We start from the raw sequence: 12,697 nt of genomic DNA on the forward strand, positions 1-12,697 counted from the left end.
CAATGCCGCTTTGAATTCCTCATATGTACTAATGTGATCACGTATTGCCTTAAACCATAAGGAACAAGGTGGGAGTAATACATGGGGTATTAATTTCATATATTGTGATCGATCGATTGACATTATATTGCATTCGTCTTGGAATTTCTCTAAGAAAGAAGTAGCATTCTCATTACACTTACCACTGAATTTGCTCATCGCTCGGATTTCACTCATTTTAACACTTAATTTTACCTTCTTTTTCTCATTCCTTGTTCTTGTTGAGTGATAGTTCCTATCCATGACATGCTGTGTCGTCACACCATCTATATTTCGCTCATCAGTACTCTTCGGACAACTTTCTTCTAGTATAATATCTTCATCAGACCCCGGCGCAGGCGAGTTCATCTCTGGTGAGTGGGGAAACTCAAAGCGATCACTACCCAAGTTATTACGGTAAATGTTGTCTTTAGCCTGTAACGTTCTAATCTCTTCCTGAATAGTAGCTAACAACTGTGTATTTGCACGTATGTTATTAGAATTGTTGCTAACCTGGATCTTTTGCTGTTTAATGGAAGATTCTATTACTTCTAAATCTTTTTTTACTGCACTAAGTTCTTGGTTTTGGTGATTGTGCCTTTCTTGACAATCATCGGATATCTTTTTTAACTTTTCCTCGAACTGTGAGGATATGTCGTTCACCACCTGGACAATTGTTTGTTTCGTTTCATCTGATTTCTGTTCTATCCGTCTACTTAATTCTTCATATTGCTTATTAGATTCGTCGAACTTCTGGTCCATTCGTCTACTTAATTCTTCATTCTGCTTGTTAGCTTGGTCAAGCTTCTGTTCCATTTCGTCAAACTTTTGTTCCAATCGTCTGCTTAATTCTTCATTTTGTTTGTTAGCTTCGTCAAACTTCAGTTCTATCTTCTGTTCCATGGTCTGCTTTAATTCTTCATTTTGCTTCTTTATCTCGGTAGACATCTGCATTAATTGTCGCTGTAAAGCTAACAAGATATCTTCCGATGTCAATCCTGGTGTTACACTAGTCTCATCACTGTCACTAGTATTTGATTCCTGCTGCATGGTTTCGTTGTCCATTTTTCTAATGATTACTTTACCGCTTCGCAATATGGTTAAGTTCGTATTCATAAAAGTAAATTCAACCTTACTCTTCTTCTTCGGGAACTGAATTTACAAAGTCCCGGGTGAGGTAAACCAAATTTTTTACAACGACTTATCAAAAAGATAGTCGTAAACCTGGTTCGTTTGCTGAGATAAAAATCCGAAGTGGTAGAATTTCTTTGACATTAAAAACATTAGCTTCGATATTTAAATACCATTAATCTCACCTTTTTAATAAAACTGACAACGTCTATAAACGATGTTAAACTGATTTATTATTTGATATAACTTAAATATCCTTTTCTTAAAACTGTTAAGTACACAAACTCACTGACTAGGTAACCATAAAACATGTCCATATCAACCACTATCCCATAATAATCTCATACATATATTAAAAACATTCTTCTTTTGTTAATATGAAATGAACATTCTACTAAGTATAGTGCATATGTATGAGTACTTTCTGCCCAAGGTACAGGTAAATATTACACAAACCAAAGTATTTTGTTATAAACTACGTCTATAAAAATTGTTGCGGAAGTGCCACAGGATTCTGAAACAACATGGGTGTTAGGATAAGGCCCAAACTAGTTCCTAAGTGAAGTCTTGACCCTACTACGGTAGGTCCCATAGTATTGGAGCTATGGATCTATAAAGTTCATTTTTTCATGTTTTCGGCAGCCTGTAACTCCGAAAGAAAGTATTTGTGCACCCAGGTTGGTCTATACTGTTTGTTTTATTTTAGCGTCAAGGATCACTTCCCAAAACTTGTAGGTGTTATTTTGAAACACCTTGCATAGGTGCATAAAATCCTCATTTGATATATTGGTATCTCGTTCGTATAATAACATTTAGTTTCTCTCTATAATTGAAAAAAATCCTATTTATTTATTTATTTACAGAGTATCAGCGGAAAATGGCAAAGGGGCGGACAAAGTTATAATGTCAACAAATAGCGATCAACTAATGAGATTTAATCTTTTCAGTCCAATGAAAAAATCAAAGGTATTTATTAGCTTTGTCTAATGATAGTGTATTAACCTAATGCTTCAACCAAGACATTTTTACGTAATAGCATAGTAGATAATTTTAATAACTCCAACAAATACTAGAAAGCAGTAGCTCAGTGGGAAAGAGCTCACCTCTGGCGCAAGAGATCTCTGATTCGATCCCAGGTCATGCCAGTTTGTAGTGAGCACTATCGTGTTCGTGAATTTTCTCAGCAGTTCTCCCGTTTGCTCCCACATCTTATTCCACTAATTGTGTCACCATTATTCACTTTGATTAATGAACATTATCCGTTAATCTAAAGAGCATAATTATGGTACGTAACACTAGAAATTACATTTCCCTTGATACTTGAGAGAGAGAGGACTAATACCATCGTGGTTGAGAGTTCTCCAGAATGGATTTCTTCTATGTGACTGCACGAACTTTTTAATACTTCCTGGTATATGTATGTAAGACCAGGGGCGAATCCAGGGGAGGGCGATCGGGGCGATTGTCCCCCCCAGAAGAGGAAACTTTCTTATTTTATATATATAAATAAAACCCATCCCAAAGTTTAGAGCCCTTAAAAGTAGCAGTATGACAACCCAACCCCCAGAAGTCGGTCCTGGATCCGCCCCTGTGTAAGGCTTAGATGCACATAGAAAGATAAGCGAAGGGCAATAATCAGAAAGCTTATTACAAACTGGAAATTACTTAGGACAGTCGCTGACAAAAGGATGTGATGAGAGGGTTCGTGGTATGAAATAGGTTGCAAAAGATTGCTTATGGTAACCTAAGACCTACAGTCTTGAAAAGTTGAACACATGGTTGAGCAAATGGCATATGTTTAAGAATCGTTCGTTAACCACCTTAACCTACGTTGGACCAACTGCGAAAAGTTGTTATGTTGGATGTTTTAACGTTTGGCATGAGTGTTGGCAAAATTCATTCTTAATAACTTACTTTCAAATATCGTGGATACTTAAAACTTTACGTACTGGTATGAATATTTGCAGTGTAGTTATGTTAAATGTATTCAAACATGAGATTATCAACTACAAAATCAAAATATTAATAATTCCATGTTAGGATAGTTTTAGTCATACAATAATTTTTAAATATCTTTTCTTTTAAATTTGAAAACAACCATACCAACCGTACATATATTTGACGTCAGGTCTTTGGCCATTTCATTCATTTTTTCAATTCTTCAATTCAGTGATTTGTTCTTTCGGTTCCGTACAAGTTTATAAAAATGGGTCAAAACTTCCTTAACCTTAAGCTAACCCATTCCTATCCCTAACTTACTTATCCCTACCTTGTTCTACTCTAACCAATCTACTACACTACACCCTTTTAAAGCGGTCCTACTTATCGATGCGCAGCTGGAGCATCCGAACCGAAAGAACAAATCACTGAATCGAAGAATGAAAAAAAATGAATGAAATGGTCAAAGTAAAGACCTTCCTACTTGCCTTCTATAACATATATACCTTGTAAGAATATGTTTTTAGTAAACTGCACTGTACTACTCGTACTCAATTTTCCAGATCTTTATAATCTCTCCGTACGAATACCCACAAATGAAACTAGGCTATCTTCCGTATGCAATGACTGATGAAGATCACAATCAATATGCCCTTGAATACACCGTCCTGTCAACAGTGAGCACTCCTTCTGTTCGGAATTTAGCCCTTCACCAAAGGAAGTGCATGTATCACGACGAGAGAGAGTTGGAAACCAACAACTTTTACACGTCCGTCAGCTGCTATTATCAGTGTTTGTACGCAAAAATAATGGAAATATGTAATTGCATACCACTTATTTTCTATGACTCAGGTTAGTATTAAAAGTTAACATTACAGATACTAACAAGGAAAAATCACGAAGTGGCTCCGCTGAGATCCGAACGAGTCAATTGTGTTTGCATTTGATATGTTATAACTAGACGAATCACGAAGTTATACGTAGCCACCGGGCGAGGATATCGTGAGTTACAATATATTCTGTAATGTAAAAGCTACAAAAAATTACCGGACAGAATAGTTTGAACAGAGTCATTTGTTCGCAAACGGTTGGGTAAATGGAAAACTCGGCGAACACATACCCCATCATTTTCAAAGGCACACTTTTGGGGGTAAAAAGTTTGCCCCAGGATCCGCCGCAAGGTCCCAGACGGGATCCAACTCAAAAGTTTCAAATGGCAAGGGGGATTAAGTAGCACATCGTTTGAAAGCTATTGTAAAATGAAAGAAGATGAAGTAAGTCTCGACTATCTATGATAATCCTGTGCAAAATGGCGGCGGGTCAAAATGTAAACAAAAACTTAGTTGGAAAGTCCATGACTACCCCTGTAAATCGGAAACGGTGAGGCAAATGTGAAAACAGGAAAGAACATGTGGCATTATTTTTAAAGTACAAGGATTTAAGTTAAAATGCCTTATCCCAGGTGGGGTCCAACTGAAAAGTTTCAAATGGCAGGGGGGGTTAAGTAGCACATTGTGTGAAAGCTGTTGTTAAAAAAGATGAAGCAAGTCTCGACTAACTACGATAATCCTTTGCAAAATGGCGGCGGCTCAAAACGTAATCACAAACTTAATTGAAAAGTCTATGGCAGGGATGAAAATAACCACTCGCCTACTCGCTTGGTGTGAGTGGTTCATCGGGCGAATAAAATTTTGTTACTTATTTGCATTCCTGGTCTATGGCCACCTTGAATCCAAGATAGCCGCTTAAAACTTTTGTCATTCACAACAGTACTAACCTAAATATCTATTTTTCTCTATTATGTATTTAGAAACAATAGGAAGACTAAAGAACAGTTGAATTTCGATTCACTTCAACTATTATTTCATTCCGTAACAACACATATATATTTTGTTCCTAATACACGTTCGTCACAGTTCCCTCGATATCATTTACGTGAATATAACGAATATGCGATGGACACACAACTCTGACTTCCTATTCATACTGTTAAGCAAAAGTTGAATGCCTTCGGGATTTTTCTAATTTTATCATACATAGTTCATATATAAAGGACTTGTTGCACCACTCAGGTTTGGGACTCTATTGTAACGTATCCATGATGATTACATTTGAATGCCATTCGTTGGTTTGATCATAATATTTTAACCAATACCAAACGTACGAGAAATGTTCATTGACAAGATTGGCGAGCAGTACCAAACCACATGTAAATCATTTCAGTACATCGAGCTGCGTCAAATTTTGTTGGTTCGGTCACAATATTCCAAGAAATAGCATATTTATATACAAATTTATTTTCACGCTGGCAACCATATTGGATCACAGATAATACGTCTTTAATATTTTGCGGATATCTACTATTAACCATAAACGTAAATACCACATTTCGCTTCTCCAACTCCAGTAATATGAGCTGGACATGCGTTCGATACATAGTGCGGCATTTTGAACTCAAGATGTCGCATTTTCGAACATTTCGTGTCTGTTATCACCTGCTGATCAACATTCATGCCAAATTTGGTTTTCCTAGCTTCAGCAGTTTGGTATACCTATCCTTTCGACATGTTTTAAGCAGCCATCTTGAATTCAAGGTGACCATAGATTTTTCAATTAAGTTTTTGCTTACATTTTGACCCGCCGCTATTTTACACAGGGTTGTCGTAGAAAGTCGAGACTTGCTCCATCTTCTTTCATTTCACAACAGCTTTTAAACGATGTGCTACTTAATCCCCCTTGCCATTTGAAATTTTTGAGTTGGACCCCGTCTGGGACCCTGCAGGGGAGCCTGGGGAAAACTTTTTACCCCCAAAAGTGTGCCCTTGAAAATGATGGGGTACATATTCACTGAGTTTTCCATTTACCCAACCGTTTGCGAACAAATGACTCAGTTCAAAATATTGTCAGGTAATTTTTTGTAGCTTTTACATTACAAAATATGTTGTAACTCACGACATTCCGTCCGATGGCACGTATAACTTTGTGATTCGTCTAGTTATAACACATCAAATGCAAACACAATTGTCTCGTTTGAATCTCAGCGGAGCCACTTAATGACCTTCCCTTGTAAGATTTATTGTTGTGTTTTAACATTTTTATTACCAAAACAATGCATTTCGTAGGGAAACTTTGTATAGTGTGCATAATGCCAAAAAAAAGTATTGCTACTGTCATCTGGCGAAGTGGTTCCCAACTATTTTCACTGATAACACATTTTACTGAATGTACGTTATCTCTAATTGTTTAAATCATTGAACTAACATTTTCCTAATTATGAAAAGATTTTATTATCTTTGTTCACATACATATGAAAAGTTCTGATTTTATTACCTTTGTGCAATCCATATTCAAAGTTATGTTTTTATTCCTTTGTGCACATCTATATAAAAGTTCTGATTGTGTTATCTTTGTTCACATCCATATGAAAAGTTCTGATTTTATTATTTTTGTACAATCCATATTCAGTTATGTTTTTATTCCTTTGTGCCATCTATACAAAAGTTCTGATTTTATTATATTTTTTTCACATCCACATGAAAAGTTTACCTTTGTACAATCCACATTCAAAGTTACGTTTTTATTCCTTTGTGCATATCTATATAAAAGTCCTGATTTTGTTACCTTTGTTCACATTCATATGAAAAGTTCTGATTTTATTATTTTTGTACAATCCATATTCAGTTATGTTTTTATTCCTTTGTGCCATCTATACAAAAGTTCTGATTTTATTATATTTTTTTCACATCCACATGAAAAGTTTACCTTTGTACAATCCACATTCAAAGTTACGTTTTTATTCCTTTGTGCATATCTATATAAAAGTCCTGATTTTGTTACCTTTGTTCACATTCATATGAAAAGTTCTGATTTTATTATTTTTGTACAATCCATATTCAGTTATGTTTTTATTCCTTTGTGCCATCTATACAAAAGTTCTGATTTTATTATATTTTTTTCACATCCACATGAAAAGTTTACCTTTGTACAATCCACATTCAAAGTTACGTTTTTATTCCTTTGTGCATATCTATATAAAAGTTCTGATTTTGTTACCTTTGTTCACATTCATATGAAAAGTTCTGATTTTATTACCTTTATGCAATCCATATTCAAAGTTATGTTTTTATTCCTTTGTGCACATCTATACAAAAGTTCTGATTTTATTTTCTTTTTTCACATCCACATGAAAACTTCTGATTTTATTATCTTTGTGCAATCCATATTCAATGTTATGTTTTTATTCCTTTGTGCACATCTTTATATAAAAGTTCTGATTTTATTATCTTTGTTCACATCCACATAAAAAAGTTCTGATTTTATTACCTTTGTGCAAATCCATATAAAAGTTCTGATTTCAATACCTTTGTGGACATTCATATCAAAAGCTGTGACAATATCTATGATTATTTTTATATAAAAGTTATAAAATTAAGAAAGGTCTGAATCATTATTGGTAAATAGTGAGTGTGAAAAATCTGAGTTTAAAACTGGGCCGAAGTTAGTTTTTTATATGGCGCTTACCTATATTTTTTTCAGTGACGAATATAGTAGCCTATCATTGAACCGGACCATTGTTACATCTTTCAATATATTCAGTTTGGCATGTAAATTACACAGTATTGAGACAGCAATTGTAGTAACAATAAATTTTTGTGAATAGTGTTTACTTGCTTCTGTTAAAATATCAAAATGAAGTTACCAATATTATATTTTATTAATAAAATATATATATATAAACATCACACCTACAATTCCGATGGCGGAAGCTAGCACTAAACCTTTTTCGATTGTCGCATTTTTGAAATTTCAAAATTATTTTCCGTGTGTGCACCAACATAACTCCCATCTATGATTTAATCATACAATAGGTGTTGCCATTGGCTAATAAACAATATAGTTCCATTGCGATAGTAGTAATAGCAGGACCTGATCTCGCTTTTGCACCCCCGGATTCTGGCGCCAGGGTCAATGACCTAGGGGTACATAGAACCACCCCCTCCATATTTTGGCAAGGGTACCTTGATCCACCTCCTAAATTTTGGCAGGGCTACATAGGTCCACCCCTTAAATTTTGGAAATTATCAAATCAAAATTTGGTTTTGGTAGCTTAGGACCAGAGTATGTACCTCTATAAGTATTAGGGGTCCATCTCGTTCCGTTTCATGGATAAAAAATAGCCAAAAATTCAACTTCCGAGGTTTTGGACCTAATTTATCCCCTTTGATAAGGTCTTATTTTCTTATATGATTATATGGGTGTATACAGGGGTCCATTTTCTTTCATTAAAGATGGGTACATTAGTGCACCCCTTCAAAAATTTGGGAGGAGTACCTTGGCTCACCCCTTAAATTTTGAAAATTGCCAAATTCAAACATTTGGTATAATAGTATAGGACTCTAATATGTATCACTATAAACTTGAGTGGTCCATCTCGTTCCCTTTCATGGGTAAAAATTGCCAAAATGTAAACGTAAGCAATGCGTTATAGCACGTGTTTGGTTTGTGACCCAATTTATCCCCTTTGATGAGGCCCTATTACCTTATGTGATTATATGAATGTATTCAGGGGTCCATTCTCTTTCATAAGGCATGGATCCATTGGTGCAGCCTTCTTAAAATTTGGGAGGGGTTCATTGACTCACCCCTTAAATTTTGGAAAATGCCCAATTTAAAAATTTGGTATAATAGTGTGGGACCTCAATATGTATCACTGTAAATTTGGGTGGTCCATCTTGTTTCCTTTCATGACTAAAAGATTTCCAAAATTTAGTACAACCACGTGCTTGGTTTTTGACCTAATTTATTTCCTTTGATAAGATCTTAATATCTTATATAATTATATGGGCATGTACAGGAGCTCATTCTCTTGTACAAGACATAGATACATTAGTGCACCCCTTTGAAATTGTGGGAGGGGTACATTGGCCCACACTTCAAATTTTGGAAATTGTAGAATTTAAAAATTCGGTATAATAGTATGTGATCTTAATATATGCCACTATAAATTTCGGTGGTCCATCTTGTTCCCTTTTACGGTTAAAAATATGTCAAAAAATTAGTACGACCACGTGTTCGGTTATTGACCCAATTTAATCTCTTTAAATAAGTCTTATTACCTTATATTGTTATATGGACGTGTACAGAGGTTTATTCTCTTTCTTAAGATATAGGTACATTGAAAATTTAGGAGGGTACATTGGCCCACCCATTAAATTTTAGAAATTGCCCAATTTAAAAATTTTGTATAATAGTATAGGGCCCTAATAAGTACCATTATAAATTTTGGTGGTTTATCTCATTCCCTTTCATGGGTAAAATTGTAAAAAATGTAAATTTCGGTAGTTATTGACCCAATTTATTCCCTTTGGTATGGATTTAACACGTTATATGAGTGCGTACAGGGGGTTCATTTCTTTTATAGTACATATATACTATGATGCTTCCTTTTTAAAATTTGTTGGTGTACATAAGACCATTTCTTAAATTTGGGAATTACTAAATAACAAAATTCGGTAAACGTTCTCTAGGACCCATTGCAAATTTTGGTGTTTATCTTGTTTCCTCTTATGGGTATAAAAATGGCCAAATCGAAGATTATTGGCCTATTTTATCTTCTTTGATACGGTTTTATTACCTTATATGATTAAATGAATGAGTACAGAGTTTATTACTTTTCATAAAACACAGGTATATTTGTGCACCAATCTTAAATTTTGGAAGGGGTACATTCCTTCACCATTAAATTTTGGGAATTGTTAAATCGACAATTGGTAATTGTTCTTAGAATATGAGTATGTATCATTGTAGAAAATTGGTTGGTTCAGCTTATTCCATTCTTTGGGTAAATCATTGTCAAATATTAGTAATGTCACGTGTTTAGTTATTGACCTATGATGGGATTTTATTATCTTATATGGGTCCATGATATTGGTACATTAATGCGTTTTTCTTAACTTTGCTGGATCACTTTGCTTAAATTTGAGAATTGTCAAAATGAAATTACGTAATATATATTTCTGTACATTTCATAGGTCATGATTATTCCCGCCTACCTAAAAGAAATACCAAAATATAAACGTAAGAAATACGTTGTACCACATGGAAGGTGTTATTGAAACTGATGAGGCTTAACACGTTAAATGAATATATGGTAGTGTATAGGAATTCACTTTTTTAATGCTCCTTTTCAAAGTTTGTTGCAGTACATAGGACCACTTCTTAAGTTTGGGAGTTACCAAATAACAAAATTCAGTAAATGTTTCCATAACTGGTTCTGCTTATTTCCTTCTAAGGTAAACAACTGCCGGATGTTATTGACCTAATGAGACCTAACTACAACATATAATTATATGACTAATTATAAGACTTAGGTATATTGATGCACTTTGGGAGAGGTACACTCATGTCCAAAATTATTGTCGCATGTCTATAAATATGTTGTTCTAGGAATATAATTTGATAACGAATGGTATTGCTTATAATGTTAGTATGTGTATAATCGGAAAAGACATGAATGTGGCAAATTTCATGTCAAAAGAGCAGTAAATAAGAGCAATAAAACGAAAATAAATCTTTCTTGTCCATTTAGCAATATTTTGTTTTATTCATTCTAATTTTCGTATTTATAATTCTTTTCCTATGAAATTTACCACAAACATACATTTCCCGATTATACACATTGTATCAGTATTAAAACTGCCGTGCAACATCATTATCAAATTATATTCTTACAGGAAAACAGTTATAGATATGCGACAATCATTTTGGACATGAGTGTACGTAGGGCCATTCTTTAAATTTGGGAATTGTGATAAACAAAATTTTAGTATGAGGGGCTAAGTTTGAATGATGTGCTTAACGTTCAATACTCGATTGATACGAAACAATATTTTAAACTTTAGTCATAACTCATAGTCTAAGATCATTGGTGGAAAATTATCTTTACTGAAATCTGATTGGTTGATTTTTACTTCGAACTTTAAATTATGGACCTGAAATGTGATAAGTAACGTTATTGAATCTTAGAGTTGTAGTTATGACTCACAGTCTAAAGGCAATATTTCAACACATCATACTTGATATGCTACAACACTTTGAAATTTAATCACAATTGCTGTCTAAGGTGATGCAATCTGATTGGTTAATCACTGAAAAAGTTATTGTTGATGCAATTTGATTGGGTAATCACTATCTTTCATGTAATCTGATTGGGTGATGACATTCAAATTTTTGTGATTGGCTGATCATTTTTTCATGCAATTTGATTGGTTGATGACTTTCAAATCTTTGCTGCATACAGTTTAAAAGTTTTGCCTAACATTTATCGATTGCTGTTTAAATATTTATTTAAAAATCTTGGTTTGAAAAGTTTTAGTTCGAAAACTTTAGTTTGAACATTTTCGTTTAACATTTTGCACTCACTGACAAATATGATGAAAACTGTTTATTTGTTAATATTCGAAAATTTTGTTTGAAAAATTTTTCGTTTGAAAATATTTGTTTCAAATTTTTAAGTTTGAAAATCTTGTTTCAAAATATTTAGTTTGATTTTTTTTTCAAAATTTTTAGTTTCAAAAATTTTGTTTGAAATGTTTAGTTTGAAAATTCTGTTTGAGAAAAGTTTCGTTTCAAAATTTTGTTTGAAATTTTATGTTTGAATAAAATTTGTCGCTTAAAGTTTTGTTTCAAAATTTTGGGGGATTCAAAGGGGATAAATTGGGCCAAAACCAAACACGTGGTATAACGTATTGCTTACGTTTATTTTTTAAATTTTTTACCCATGAAAGGGAACGAGATGAACCACCCAAATTTATAGTAATATATATTAGGGTCTTATACTATTATATCAAATGTTTGAATTTGGCAATTTTAAAAATTTAAGGGGTGGGCCAAGGTACCCCTCCCAAATTTTTAAAAGAGTGCACTAATGTACACATGTCTAATGAAGGAAAATGGACCCCTGTATACACTCATATAACCATATAAAGTAATAAGACCTTATAAAAGGGGATAAATTAGGTCAGAAACCTCCGAAATTGAATTTTTGGCAATTTGTAACCTATGAAAGGGAACGAGGTGGACCCCAATACTTATAGAGGTACATACCGTGGTCCTAGGCTACCATACTACATTTTTAGATTTGACGATTTCCAAAATTTAATGAGTGGCCCTAGGTACTTCTGTCAAAATTTAGGGGATGCGCCAAGATACCCTGCCAAAATATGGAGGAGGTGGTCCTAGGTACCCCTAGGTCATTGACCTGGTTGCCCGGGCGTCAGAATTCGGGGGCGCAAAAGTGCGCTCAGGTCCTGCCATTACTACTGCGATACTCTCTGTACAAGTTAGTTGTTCCATTGCAATAACATATAAAAAGAATAAACCAATGTCACACACAAACTGTCTGAATTTCAAAGAAGAAGGATCGATTTTATGACTAAAATTTTTGTAAGAATTTTGTTGTTTTTTTACACATTTGTATTCACGACTTCCGTTAGCTGTTCAACGTCTTTTTTGGGTAGCCAGTTTGACTGTAAAAGTTTTCAAGACTGATCATAATAAGCCCAGTTCAAGTTTTCTAAATGTATACACTGAACATTTTAAATAAACAATT

At 34.0% G+C, this 12,697-nt stretch overlaps 1 protein-coding gene across 1 annotated transcript in view; it reads left to right on the forward strand.

Moving 5' to 3' along the window:
- LOC145665865 (uncharacterized) overlaps positions 1–12,697 on the forward strand; it is a 124,911-nt gene that overhangs the window by 26,017 nt on the left and 86,197 nt on the right. The window contains exons 5-6 of the mRNA XM_081732978.1: positions 2,013–2,115; positions 3,651–3,939. Coding sequence (XP_081589104.1) covers positions 2,013–2,115; positions 3,651–3,939 — 392 coding nt within the window. The remainder of the gene's footprint in view (positions 1–2,012; positions 2,116–3,650; positions 3,940–12,697) is intronic.

Source organism: Thermobia domestica, chromosome 12 (assembly GCF_964235325.1).
Source record: "Thermobia domestica chromosome 12, izTheDome1.hap1.1, whole genome shotgun sequence".
NCBI classification, from domain to species: Eukaryota; Metazoa; Arthropoda; class Insecta; order Zygentoma; family Lepismatidae; genus Thermobia; species Thermobia domestica.